Genomic DNA, 15,125 nt, shown 5'->3' with positions numbered 1-15,125 from the left:
CTCCCCACTTTCCAAAAGTTGAATTCTGGTTTGCAGCCGAAAGGGCAACTGCATCATAAATCACCTGCTATACTCTCTACAGGGATCATTTGTGTTTTTAAAAACCCACAGCAGTGGGGCTCATGATGTCTGTACATCTGGCAATCTGATCTCACTTTTTCTATACTCAGCTGGCAAGTGCAGCTTGTTCCTTAGGGTTTTCCCAAGCAATAATTAATATGGGTTACTTTTATAATTGTTCAATACTTTTTCCGAATCACCTTGAGTGCCTCTGGGATTTAAAAGGTATATTGCGATTTTCTGTTCATTTTTAATAGGCAAAATCCAGTCTTTTACACACTTTGACTTCCTTGTTAATTTCAGCTGAAGAAATTTAACTCTGGTCTTGGTTTCAAACTGAAATGCATGTGACTTTAAAATGTGTTTAACTCTTCATTGTTGAAGCTCTATATTAATACTAGGCAATAGCTGCAAACCTGTTATTTATTTATTTAAACATTTATATTCCATCCTTCTCATCCCAAAGAGGACTCAGGGCAGAGCATCGCATTCCATCACAGAACATAAAAGAACTATAAATATACACAAACATTTAAAACAGTTATATCTACTTTAAATCAGTTGTTTAAAACCATCTCAAAACACCACACTGGCTCCAGTCAGCAGAGTAGGTTTACTATTATTGCCTCATTGCATTGCCCCAAAGGCTTGGTCTCTCAGTCATGTTTTTACTATCTTTCTGAAGGACAGGAAGGAGGGTGCTGATCTAGTTTCACCAGGAAGGGAGTTTGATAGCCAGGGGGCAATCACTGAGAAGGCCCCCTCTCTTGTCCCCGACAAACGTGCCTGTGACGGTGGTGGGACCGAGAGCAGGGGCTCCTTAAAGATCTTATTCTTCATGATAGTTCACAGAGGGAGAAGCATTCAGAAAGGTAAATAATGCAAATCTATATTCTAAAAGTACACTGGGCTCTTGATATCCACTGTGGTTTGGTTCCAGGACTCTCAAGTGGACCCAAAATCAATGGATGCTCAAGTCCCATTGTATACAATGGTACAATAAAATTATATCCTTTATATGAAATAAAAGATCAAGATTTGCTTTTTGAATTTTTAATATATATATATTTAACCCATGCATGGTTGATATAGAGAGCCAACTGTACCCATTTTCCAGTGAAAGTTTCCTTTTCATTGGGCATTATTCACCCCACAATAACACAAGAAAAATGTGGATAACACACACACAACCACAACCCACCCCTCCCAAGCAGTAGTGGTGCATATTGTGTGAAAGATGAGCAATAAAATCATCAGCGTACAAATGATTTTTTAATTAGGTTTTAATCTGTGTATTTAGAGAAGTTATTTCTGTGTGAATTCCATTCTGATAATTTTTATCTTGGTGTCACAGCTGCAGTCACTAATGGCAGATGCCATGGACACCCTCGAAGGAAGGAAAAGCGATAAAGAGCGTGTCTGGAATAAAATAGAAAAGGTAAAAAAAAGAGCAGTAAAAGAAGAAATTGTCGCTGCAGACAGAGCAGATATAGTGTTTGCTGAGAAGTAAAGGTCTTTCTCAGGGGTCACACTTCTTACAAAGGGTTTGCAAGTGTTTGTCACATTACTATCAGGAACTCTTGATTTGGAGAATTAAGAGCTTGTGAAGAGCCTTGTCTCTTGCATCAACATGCTCTCTTCTTGTTAGTTCCTTTGCTGTAAGGCCCAGCAAGGTAGATATTTACCTACAGTTATAGCATTAATTGTGACGAGGACAGTCCTCCAAAATATACCAGTGTACGGGAATCAAGCAGTTTTGCGAAGAACAGCAATGAACTTTTACAATAACTGCAGTCAGAGAAGTATGAATATAGTTGATACTTCACAGATGAAAAAAAGGAATTGAAAAGTTCTGTTTTCTGTCTACCATCTCATTCAAACTCTAAACTGTGGTACTGTGATTGTATAAATTAGAAAATTATGTTTTCCTTTCACATTAACCAAAGCTAAGCATGTTATCTGAACTATGAACAGTTGCTATTTTTCATTATGTCTAATGAAAGCAAGCTCATTTCATGAACAGGTTTGAAGACACACTTCCTAAACTAAACTACTGTGAAGTTGGTTGTTTCTATTGACCATAGTTATGATTGGTTACAGTACTTCTGGGCTCAGAAGGCATGGAAAATGATTATATGTTGTTGAGTTGGATCCTGTGTTTCACTGAGAAACCTGTTGGATAGGGGATTTCTATGGTCTATGAACCAAGTATCAGGTTCATAGACCATAGGTGTTCTTACATCCATTATTGGTAATAGTAGGCCCAGTGAGTTGCAACACCTTTCTATAAACGTTGGTTATCTGTCTACTATTACCCTTTCTGGGACTGAAGTGGTGCAGCGGGTTAAACTGCTAGTCTGCAGATCTTGCTGACTGGAAGGTTGGTAGTTTGAATCTGTGGTCTGGGTGAGCTCCCATTGCTAGCCCCAGCTTCTGCCAACCTAGCAGTTAAAAAATGCAAGTTTGAGTATATCAATAGATACCACTTTGACGAGAAGGTAACGGCACTCCTTGCAGTCATGACAGCCACATGACCTTGGAGGTGTCTACGGATAATTCTGACTCTTCGGCTTAGAAATTGAGATCAGTACCACCACTAACCCCCCTCCCCCAAGTCAGACACAACTAGACTTAAGGTCAAGGGGAAACCTTTACCTTTAGCTTTTATGACCTTTTTTGGAATGAAATAGTCTTTAAATGTTGTTTTTGCACTAGCAATCTCTCAATTGGAGAATTGCAACGTGTTCTATGTAATATTCTATGTAATATAAAATTATTGGGAAGCTCCAGTTATTCTTAAATAGAGTACTTTACCAGCAGTGATGGCAGGATAAGATTTTTCCATCTGCATTTGTTTTGATGTTAATTTTGTCTTGAATTTATTATGCACTGACACTAATTAGAGTTTATGCTCTGTCCATTGTTTTTAATGTTTTCTACACTGTCCACAGAACTGTTGTCAGTGGGTGATTTAAAGTGTAGTCAGTCAATTCATTGGAGTTAATGGAAGCAAAGCTTGTGAATGTCTCCATTGTGACTCTAGCAGGGCATGAGCCCTGAGGAAGCCTAGGTTCAGCCTTATAATGTCCGACTGTGGTTGTGTGTTTACATACAACCCACTCTCTGTTGTGTGTTGTGATACAAAATAAGAACAGCTAGTGATTACCCAGATTGTGGTATGCATATTCTGGCTTCACCAGCAGAGTAGGTGAAATAAGCAAGTGAAAATGTCAGTATCTGGTTGAAAATCCTCAAAGAGGGCTCGTGTTTTCAAGGACACTTTATTTCCAATTCCTTTCCATGCTCTAGCAAGTGATATTTTTAGGCAGAGAGAAAGTACACATTTGAAAATACAGGAGCAAGGACGTATGGCACATGTGGCATATTCTCGGAAAGGTTGTCCTTAATTTACATATATTGGTTGACATCCTATTAGCAGCTTGTTCCTTTTTTGGACAGTGCACAAAAGGCTAATCTATTGCATTTATACTGTGTCTAAAAACCTTCCTCTACACAGCTTCTGTTACTGATTCTTACCAAAGGGAAAAGACAGATGATTCAGCAATAGTTTGCCTGATCTGGGCTCCTGGGGGAGGAAAAGGCAGATGCACACCACATGAAGCTGTACTATCCTTTCTCTTCCCCGACTCACAACCAAATAATAATATTAATAACAATTTTATTTCTTACCTGCCTCTCCCCGTGGCTCAAGGCAGGTTACAACATGACTAAAAACACATAATCATCTAAAACATTGTACAAAATATACATATTAAAACATATACAAAATACATATTAAAAAATACAAAACAAAGATTAAACACAAGACGCAAGTTTAAAATTTGTGATTAAAACTGGCTGGGTAGGCCTGCTGAAAGAGATAGGCCTTCCTATCTGTTTTAAATTCTGACAGCTCATTTAGCTGTCGGAGCTCTTCTGGCAGGTCGTTCCACAGCCTTGGGGCGGCTGATGAAAAGGTCCTCTGAGTTGTGGTTGCTAATTGGGATCTGACTGGTTGGAGCAGATGCCCCCCAGAGAACCTCAGTGTCTGAGGTGGATTATATGGGAGAAGACAATCCTGTAGATAACCTGGACCCAAACCATGTAAGATTTTCCATGAGAAGTCTGGCTTGCTCCCTCCCTGATCTATTTTGAGTGAAGGCCTTTTTTATTATTTGAGAATTAAATAATGTAGCAATAATATATGTTTGAGTTGGCATGCCATGCTCTGTTCTCTTTCATTTGTAGTAATACTTGAAATGTATTTGTATTGTTTTTAAATATTGTTTTTAATAATTGTTTTATTTAATTGTTTTTTAACTTCGGTAAAATGAGATTTTAACTTCATATTGTTTTGGAAGCTATCTTGAATCCTAACCTGGGAGAAAAGGTAATGAATACATGCAAAAAAATAAGATATGGAATTGTGGATCTATGAATACTTGTAGAATTGTGGCCACTACCCCACTAATATATTTGCAACTGGTGACAGGGCATGCATAGTTGGGGTGCGGGGGACAGTACTATTGGTTACTACCTTTGTGTTAACTTTGCAAATGTGTAACTACTTGTGCCAATGCTCTCATACATGTTAAGCATGCCTTTTTCAGAATTCCAAAATACTCTAAAATCAAATATTGTGCATTTGGTTTGCTGGATAGTGACACTTTTGCTTTCTGATGCTTCAGTGTACCTCCAGGCTATGTATATAAGGTATACACAAAGCATAAATGAATATCATGTTTTAACTTGTGTCCCGTCTCCAATATATTATGTGCAGGCAGTCCTTGAGTTACAAACATCTGACTAACAAACAACTCACAGTTTAAGAGCAAGACCACAGGAAGTGAGAGAAATCTATCCCTAGGAAGGGGAATTCACTCCCAAAAGAGTTATCATGGGGGAAAGGTGTCTCCACTGAAGCTTTGCCACCAATCCTTGTTTCCACAACAAGCTGAATTTTTCATAATTTTTCATAATCCAATTATCATAGGGACAGAAAGTGAGGTGAAATCTTCTGAACAGGGGCACAGACAGCAAAACAAACACCACAGGGATGTTAACTATTCCCTATACTATCCAAAACTAAAATATGGGCTGGATTTACACTTTAAAATGGAATTCCAACTTAAAAACAATTCAACTTAAGAACAAACCTACAGAACTTATCTTATTTGTAACTTGGTGACTGTTTGTATATGCAAATATTACAAAATTGGAGAAGGGGGGTTGGTACCCAACTAATTTCTTGTCCCAAACATTTTGAATAAGGGATACTCGACATTTATAACATAAGGACTTCACTGGATGAATGCCTATATCTTCAAAAATGTACTCATGCTGCCTGAGAGAATTTTATGAGTTATAATCCATCACCATTACAAAAAAGTAACATCTCCAAGCTCTGAATCCTTTGTATGCAGGCCCTCAGGTCTACATTAGCACTGAAACTTCATTAGATATTAAACCTAGCATTCCTATGTTCAGCCAAGTAAGACCAAGGTGTCTCAAGCTAATTAAAACTAAGTATGGTTGGAGAAAAATAAGGAATTTGGCTCTGTTTAGAATGAATATTTGTCAGGAGACTTACATACACCATCATCCTCGGACTGCACCTACAACACATATACCTAAAAGAGATAAGAAAGCAATCATGCCTTGTTTTATTGACTGGTGGCTCATGATGCATATACAGGATGCCTTCTTAGGCATATAATTTGCTTACTGTGATTTGTCCTGGAAGCATCCAGAAAACAAACACTGCCCTTTCTTCTCTGTCTTTCATCTCAAGGGATAAAGAATGTAAACTCAAGCCATTTCTGAGCTTTTGTCAACTATTTGATCTTCCATTTGCTCAGAGAGTCCACCGAAGAAGCGTTTTAGAAATAATAAGTGCAAATTGCATTGTGTTATTAATGCAATCATTGGCACTGGAATAAACACAAATTAACTAGATCTTGTTATTTACTCCCACAAACTCTCTCTTCCATATTGAAGACACAGATTGACACTCCACTGATGACAACTGGGTTTAAAGTATCCAGTAGAATTTCCATGTCTTAAGTTTCCATGCAGAATTAATGAATTCAATGTGCAGTATAACACTCAACTACATTTTATCCCTAACCATATTAAAACAAGTTTTCGTAGCTAGATCAGGATTTCTTAAACTCCACTCATGACCCCTTTCTATCTCAGAAATTTTTACATGACCTAGGGCACATAGATATAGTAGTTTTATTTATCGTGTCAGAAGCAAATTGAGAATACAGTTATAATGTGTTTTTGAAAACAACAAGCAAAGTTTAAAAGTTGGCATTATGCTACATTTCCTTTGACCATAAGCTGGCCACTTCGTGTGCCTCTGGTATCACTATAAGAAACTCCTCCATTGTGCATGTGGCAGAACTCAGACTGCATTATATTAAGTGGTTTCTGATTTGCTGTTCTCCACTTTATAGCCCCATTTCTTAAGATTGGCTCTGCATTTTGTGGTGCCAGAGCACAGTCTGTTCAGTGCCCTCCAAGTTGCCCAGTCTTCCGTGCGCCCAGGAGGGAGTTTCTCATCTGGTTCAGCCACTGATCAAGGTTCTGGGTTTTTACCTGCTGCCACTTTTGCAATCTCTCTTGCTGAGGTGTTCCTGCGAGTATCTCTGTAAACCTTAGGAAGCTGTGTCTTGATTTAAATCATCGGCATGCTGGCTGATATTCAAACAGAGGATGGGTCAGAGATGTCACTGCCTTGGTCCTTTCATTCCTGGCTGCTACTTCCTGGCAAGTATCAGGTGGTGCAATACTGGCTAAATAGTATAATTTCTCCAGTGTTGTGGGGCGTAGACATTTTGTGATAATGCACCATGTCTCATTAAGAGCCGCATCTAATGTTTTAACATGATGAGATGTGTTCTACACTGGTCATGCGTATTCAGCAGCAGAGTAGCAAAGCACAAGGGCAGATGTCTGGTTGTGATCCCTAGGTTGTGTGCCAGTCAGCTTTCATGTGATATTATTTCTAGCTCCCACTTTTTGCTTGATAGTCAAGCAGTGCATATAGGTACTGTGATAGCTTGACTTAGAGGTTAATTTATTCCATGACTGGACTCTTAATGTAAAATGCTCTTATCTCAAAGTAAAATCCATACTACCCCCCTAACCCACCCACCCACCCATTTTTTGTTGTGCATTTTTAAATAAGAAAATGTACTTTAGAAATATAAATGTACATTTACATAGAACAATAAAAAAGAAAGATCAACTTTAAAAGAATAGAAGCACAAAGTTGTGGCAAGGAAGCAAAAAGTACAAAGTGAAGAGGTAGAAGCATCATTTTTTTTCATACTATACGCAAGAGCAGAGCAATCTCCCAAAGCAGACAAGAACACAAGGCATGGAGGCTGCTCCCTTGAAGCCCTAAAACCTTGTCCTCTGGCATTGGCGCTCCCTCTGGTGCTAGCTCTTAATGCAAAATGCAGCTTCTATATCAAAGCAAAAGCTGGGCTGAGCGATAACTCTTAAGTCAAAATGCTTTAAGTTGGGATGCTCTTAAGTAGAGGTTTCACTGTATATAAAAATCAAACATTTACAGATAAATCACTATTTGCAAGGTTTGCTAAACAATCTGATTGGGTTTTTGTTGTTGTTGTTGTTGTTGTTGAGTGCAACTGACAGATTTGTGGAAATTTCTAGGTAACATTCAGAAACCCTTTACAGTTGCCAAAACACGACCTAAATATTGAGCTAAGGGGAACCCATTTGGGGTTGGGAATCACAGTTTAAGAAGCAATGGGCTACATGGCCTTGTGTCTTATTTTGTAGAGAATAGTGTGATATTTTGAATTGTTATTTAGTTTCAAATCTGCATACCCTTGAGCATTTCACAAATGAAAATCGGGGCAAGTATAGACAGACATCATTACAGTGTGCACAAGATGGCTGACGTCATTAATGAGGCAGGAGACACAAGCTAGGAGAGCCTGCAATAGTTTGCTTTTGCCTAAGCCTACTGCAAAATATAAAACACCACACTTTCTTTCCTCTTCTTCCTTCCTGTTTATGTGAATTGAATGCAAAGTACTTTTGCACTTTTAATTCAGCTTGCAGCAATTGAATTAAGCTGAGGACAAAAGGGGAATGTGGCAGGAGGGAAGAAAACATAATATGTTTTAAAAGCTGATGGAAATGAATTAATTAGATTAACTGGAGTTGTCTCTATCAAATTGAAACAGTCGGAGGATGTAAATCTGGTTCAAAGGTAATAATAGAAAAGAAAAGCTACAGTGGCCTTGAAGCTGCTCACCAGCACTTTGCAGCTTGGATGCAAAAGAAAGAAAGGCAATGCCAATATGTTTCCATTTTCATTAAGAACACGATTGTGACTCTAAAAGACTATGGCGTGATAAAGTCCTTGAGCCACAGCCTCAACAAGAAGTGAACACGAAAGTTTCCTGGTCACAGCCTTCCCTACTAGAGTGGGATGCATTGTTTTCCTATTTTAATTATAGTAATTCTTTCTCATTTAGCATTTGCATACATATCTATTTTCATATGTAATTTTAATGAGCTCTCTGCCTATGGATTTTGCAGCATTTTATCACTTAGAAAAAAATAGCACTGAAAAATTACTAAAAACAACATAAACAACAAAACTATTAAATCACCAGTTAAGCAAATTAAACAAGAAAGCCATAAACATCAAAACAGCCTCAAAGGACAGCCTGAAGGGAAACACTTTATTTTTCTTTAATAATGATTATGATGATGTGCAAGTAGCTATCTAATCTATATCATGTAATTTTAGTAAGACTTCATATGGTATTTGACGTGTGCTCCACTTATATTACATGACTGCTTTGTACAAACACCCATCCTGTTTGGTCACTGAATAATCCAGACAGACAGTATGAGAGTATAGCTTGCATGAGGTCAGGGTTGTGTAATGATTAGGGGGTAATTTAGGACTTGGGACAACAAGGTTAAAATCCCGTTTACCCAGCCATGCTGGGCTGGTTATTTTCAGGTTAACTTATCTCACAAGGTTACTATAAACATGACAGCCAATGATTGGAGTTGCTAAACAGAATAGGTAACCTGTGCCCTGCCACTTAATTTCAAAAAGACACCTTTGGCAGACCTTTGGCAAAAAATAATCTGCCCTTGACCCAGCAGCCCACTGAGTGGAAAGAGAGAGAGAGAGGTAAGTCAAAAATAGGAACAGGAGAAGAAATCATAGCAGAGAAGGGTTGGAGATACCAGGGGAAAGGAGCAGAAGGGCAGGAATGAGGTGACCATTTCAGGGTCTCATGTTATCCATCACTGGCATGCAAGCTGGTTTTCCAATGTAGCCTTCAGGAAAAACAAACAAACAGTGATCTCCAGTCTATGGGTCATCTTGAGCATACTGGAATGATGTCTGTCTATGCTTCCCCCATTTTTATTTGTGAAATGTTCAGGGGTATGCAGATTTGAAACTAAATGGCCCTTCAAAATATCACACTCTTCCCTACAACAGGCATGACCAAACTTTGGCCCTCCAGGTGTTCAACTCCCACAATTCATCCTACAGGATGTCCAAGGATTTTGTTGCAGGAGGCAGGCAAACAGACATCGAAGCTGAACTGTCACCTTTGGTGATGGTTCCCTTCATGTGACATTGTGTGCATTCCACCGTCGTTCTCCCTCTTCCAATCACTATTGAACGGCAAAGCCTGTCAATAGCAAACAGTCTAAAAACATTCATGTTACCTATATCAGGCATGGACAAACTTTGGCCCTCCGGGTGTTTTGGACTTCAACTCCTACAATTCCTAACAACCACTTAGAAATTGTGGGAGTTGAAGTCCAAAACACCTGGAGGGCCAAACACAAGGAAACTCCAGACAAGAAACAATCAGGGACAGCTAATCACCTCTCAACAAAGGATTCCCCCAGGCACTAACAAGTCACATCTAAAAACTCTCAGGCGACCAAATGCTAATCAAGGCGGCCAATTGCTACATTCACACCTACCTCCAACACACCTACCTCCGAGAGTTCTTTCTCCCACCCTGAAAATTCCACATATATATAAAGCAATTTTCCTAATTTCCAACAGACCTCACAACCTCTGAGGTTGCCTGCCATAGATGCAGGTGAAATGTCAGGAGAAAATGCTTCTAGAACATGGCCATGTAGCCTGAAAAACCTACAACAACCCAACCGGTAGACTGTTGGAAACTGTGGGAGTTGAAGTCCAAAACACCTGGAGTGCCGAAGTTTGTCCATGGCTGATCTATATTGTTCAGTGGTCTCATTCCGTTCGTATGGTGGAGTCTCCTTCTCTGGAGGTTTTTAAGCAGAGGATTGATGACCATCAGTTGGTGGTGCATTGATTGTGAAAGTATGATTGCAGAACCACAGTTTTGCGAATTGAAGAGAGGTGTGGTACATAAGGTGCTCATCCTATTGTATATGACTATGTAACTGCCATGTAATGGCGGCTTAATGCAATAAAGTCCCAATTTCCCCTTCTAGAAAACTTTTTTCCCACAGTAGCTAATGAAGCATTATTAAGGAGTAACCAGTCATGCAAGCTTGCTAAAAATGTATCCACTGTGGAAGGACCAAACTTCCACCTTTGGGCCACATTTGACCCATAGCTAGCCCAGGTAACCTTGTATTCTTCTAAACTAATAAGGTTCATAAAAGGAAATCCTTTATCACTTTTGTTGTTGGCTGGATTTAGCAGGGACTCCTGTTTCCACTTCTCAGGGGTCATTTTCAAAATCATTCACATTCCCCTGAAAGACAAAGGAAGGGAAAGAGCAAAGTCAGTTGGTTTCAGACAGCATAGGTAAGCATACATTAAGAGCCTGCCTGTTTCCCACCAAAGTGGTTGGTGTAAAAGTTCCATCCTCACAAATTGGTCAGGTACCGATAATGCCAGGTGTGGGTGAGGGATGCCAAACTCTTTTGGCTCAAGCATACTTGTGTTAATGCAGTGGTTCCCAACCTTTGGTCCTCCAGGTGTTTTGGACTTCAACTTTCAGAAATCCCAACCAGTTTACCAACTGTTATGAATTGTGCGCTGAAGTCCAAAACACCTGGAGGACCAAAGGTTGGGAACCACTGTGTGAATGGTCAAATCAATCCAACAGATTTTGACACTACCTTGCAGGAATACACAACTCTTGCCACCTGTTCAAAAGAGAAATAAAGGGGAAACAAACATCTCTCACAATCACAAATCCACGTTCACTGTTTTGTCTTTATTGCGACCAAATTAATTTGCACGTGCTGAAGAAAATAACCACAATTTAAGGCTGTGCAATTAGTGCATTAAATGAAATGTGCTGATACTGCCATTCCATCTTGCAGTTTGGCTGTTGTAGAAGAAACATCTGCTGTGCTTAATGACACAACATTCAGCCTTTTCTTCTGAAACAGCAGAATAACGGCTGCAATGCCTGTTTTCCAAATAGTTCTTGAAACAGGGGGCATGCAGAATGGGAGAATTTCTGTTAGGCACCGTATCTTTGGATAGAAACATGCATCTACCTCTTTGCATATGGAGCAAACCCATAGGAAAATAGGACAGCTTGAAAAGTTTTCCATGTGAACATTTCCATGTGATTTTTACTCATTTGACAGGTAAACTTAGATCTAGCAGAAATGTGAATAGCTGTGGTCAGGGACTAATTTTTCTCTCTCTGCCTTTCATATAGTAAACTACAAGGATGCATTCAGGGTGTGCAGCAATGCCATTGTGTCATTTATGGTGGCCATTTCAGCTAATTATTTTTATTTTAATTAATTGGTTAACATCCACCTTATTCTCAAAGTAAGATCCAGTTTGCCAACTTGCAATTAGTTATCAGCTTATTTCTGACATCTTTGTATGCTTTGGCAGCTTGGTATTGTTTGACTCTGTGAGGCTAGAAGACATTTTACAGCTGGTTTGCAATCACCCCCAAATCAGGCAAAAATTGGCAGGAAATCATGCTTATGCCTTAAAAGACTATGCTATAGCTATAGCCATATCCATATATATATAATATATATATCATACATACACACGCACATATATACACACACACAAACACACAGACTCTGTTATTCTTCTGTGCCTTCAGATCATTTCTGACCCTAGGGTGATCCTATCATGAGATTTTCTTGACAGAGTTTGTTCAGAAATATGGGATAGCCTTCCTCTCTCTCTGTACGTTGAGGCCCCTGAAAAAGTAAATAACCAGAAATAATAAAAGTGGGTTGTTGTAGGTTTTTCGGTCTGTATGGCCATGCTCTAGAAGCATTATCTCCTCACGTTTCACCTATATCTATGGATGCCTGCCATAGATGCAAGCGAAACGTCAGGAGAGAATGCTTCTAGAACATGGCCATACAGCCTGAAAAACCTACAACAACCCAGTGATTCCAGCCATGAAAGCATTCGATAATACAATAATAAAAGTGTTCCAACTTTTTTGCTTGAGAGGATACATCACTGGGAATGTCTAGTTCCTCCAGCCTGTTTCTTTGGTTTACACAAAGAGGAAATAAAAGTCCTTCCTAGTAGGCTTGGGCAAAATCAAACTGCTATGATGTCTCTTAGCTTTTTCGTTTATCCACATTGATATCGCAACCATCATGGCCACACTTTAATGTTGTTTGACCACACTTACTTAGGCAATTCCTTGTTGTTCGAGGATGGTGGTCCTCCAAGATCAGTGTCCTGGTGGTGGGTCCGTAGGTGACTGTGGAGCCCTATTCTTGATCTGCATCTTCTCCCCAGTGAGGGCATCGGTTTCCAGGTGGAAGGCAGTCCTGGTCGGGGTTAGCTTGACATACCTTCCTCTTTGCACATTTTTCTCTTTTGCCCTCCATTCATGCCTCTTCAAATTCTACAGCACTGCTGGTCACAGCTGACCTCAAACTGGAGCACTCAAGGGCCAGGGCTTCCCAGTTCTCAGTGTCTATGCCAGAGTTTTTAAGGTTGGCTTTGAGCCCATCTTTAAATCTCTTTTCCTGTCCTCCAACATTCCGTTTTCCGTTCTTGAGTTCGGAATAGAGTTTGACCACAAATGTCCATGCTTTCATCTGTGAAATGTTGTAGAGATGAAAGTCGCATATTGGAGTGGAAAGGTGGCCTGCAAAGTACACTGGGATACTATTAAACTGACTTTGTGCCAATTACGTGATCTAGGCCAATCTTCATTTTGCTCTGCTAAAAGGTTACACTATAAACATTAGCATCCAATTTTCCCTTCCACATCAATTCACTGTTAATTTCATGCAGTAATTGCACATTCAAGTTGCAAACGAGTTTGGGATATAACCAAACCCACTGGAAATCACTGCTTGTGCTTCCAATATAATTTCTACAGATACAAAGATCTTACATGCAGTCTTTCAAAAATGAATGTTTTTCCCTAGTTCCAGTCGCACAAAGTGAAGGGAGAGAAAGAACAGCACCTTATAGCCCTTGAACTGATTTTGGGGGTGAAGGACGAGGATTACTGTGCTATCTAAGGCTTCCATGGCAGGAATGACGGGATTGCTGTGAGTTTTACAGGCTGTATGGCCATGTTCCAGAAGCATTCTCTCCTGATGTTTTGCCCACATCTATGGCAGGCATCCTCAGAGGTTGTAAGGTCTGTTGGATCTCACAACCCCTGAGGATGCTTGCCATAGATGTGGGTGAAACGTCAGGAGATAATGCTTCTAGAACATGGCCTAACAGTCCGTAAAAGACACAGCAACTTAGGAGGATTACATTTCCTAAGACCCAGAGATAGCTGCTAAGGTGGCTACTTGTAGATCACCAAAGAGAAAGAAATTCATTTCCAGCAAGGAGCAAAATAGGACAATTATTGTCATAAAATCTAGTCACGCTATATTTCATGCATAAATTCAGGTTTAGAAAGAATAAATGTATTTTAAAACCAATCAATCTCATCCTAACAAGTAAAACAGTGTTTCTCAACCTTTCTAATGACCCCTTAATACAGTTCCTAATGTTGTGGTGACTTCCAACCATGACATTATTTTCGTTGCTACTTCATAACTGTAATTTTGCTACTGTTATGAATCGTAATGTAAACACCTGATATACAGGATGTATTTTCATTCACTGGACCAAAATTGGCAGAAATACCCGATACGCCCAAATTTGAATACTGTAGGCTTGGGGGAGGGGTTGATTTTTTCATTTGGGAGTTGTAGTTGCTGGGATTTATAGTTCACCTATAATCAAAGAGCATTCTGAACACTAATGATGGAATTGAACCAAACTTGGCACACAGAACTCCCATGACCAAAAGAAAATCCTAGAAGGGTTCAGTGGGTATTGACCTTGAGTTTTGGAGTTGTAGTTCATGTATCTCCAGAGAGCACTAGACTCAAACCATGATAGATCTGGACCAAATTTGGCATGAATACTCAATATGCCTAGATGTGAACATTGGTGGAGTTGGGGGAAAGCAGACCTTGAAATTTGAGAGTTGTAGTTGTGGAGATTTATAGTTCACCTGTTTATTTATTTTATTTACTTCATTTATATACCGCTTTTCTCAGCCCTTAGGCGACTCAAAGCGGTTAACAACCTACAATCATAGAGCACTCTGAACTCAGCCCACAATGGATCTGCACCAAACTTGACACACTACCTACATGGCCAACATTGAATACTGGTGGGGTTGAGGGGGAGATTGCTGTTTTTGAGGTGTAGTTCACCAACACCAAAAAGGAAGAGAAGGGCAGGCAGAAAGATCTTCCGCCTTCTCTGCCATAAGGGTCCCTAAGATCATCAGAAATATGTGTTTCCTGATGGTCTTTGGAGACCCCTCTGGAAACCCCCTCACAACCCCCCAGGGGTCCCAACTCCCAGATTGAGAAACACTGAGATAAAGCAATGACTATATCATCTATATATAACTTTGCAAGTTTTTAAAAATAACAATTAGGGACAGTTTAAAATCATGGCATGCAGGGTTGACAATCAGGAAGTACTGTATATACTAAAGTATAAGTCTAGTTTTTCAGCTCTTTTTTTGGCTGAAAAGCCCCTTCTCGGCTTATACTCAGGTGAGAGT

At 39.6% G+C, this 15,125-nt stretch overlaps 1 protein-coding gene across 1 annotated transcript in view; it reads left to right on the top strand.

Annotated features, from left to right (window-relative positions):
- Window positions 1-15,125, top strand: part of SPATA16 (spermatogenesis associated 16) — a 177,538-nt gene that overhangs the window by 143,144 nt on the left and 19,269 nt on the right. The window contains exon 9 of the mRNA XM_060766767.2: window positions 1,415-1,498. Within this exon, the coding sequence (XP_060622750.2) occupies window positions 1,415-1,498 (84 nt within the window). The remainder of the gene's footprint in view (window positions 1-1,414; window positions 1,499-15,125) is intronic.

This window comes from Anolis sagrei, chromosome 3, assembly GCF_037176765.1.
Source record: "Anolis sagrei isolate rAnoSag1 chromosome 3, rAnoSag1.mat, whole genome shotgun sequence".
Lineage (NCBI taxonomy): Eukaryota > Metazoa > Chordata > Lepidosauria > Squamata > Dactyloidae > Anolis > Anolis sagrei.
This window is presented reverse-complemented; position numbering and strand designations above follow the sequence as displayed.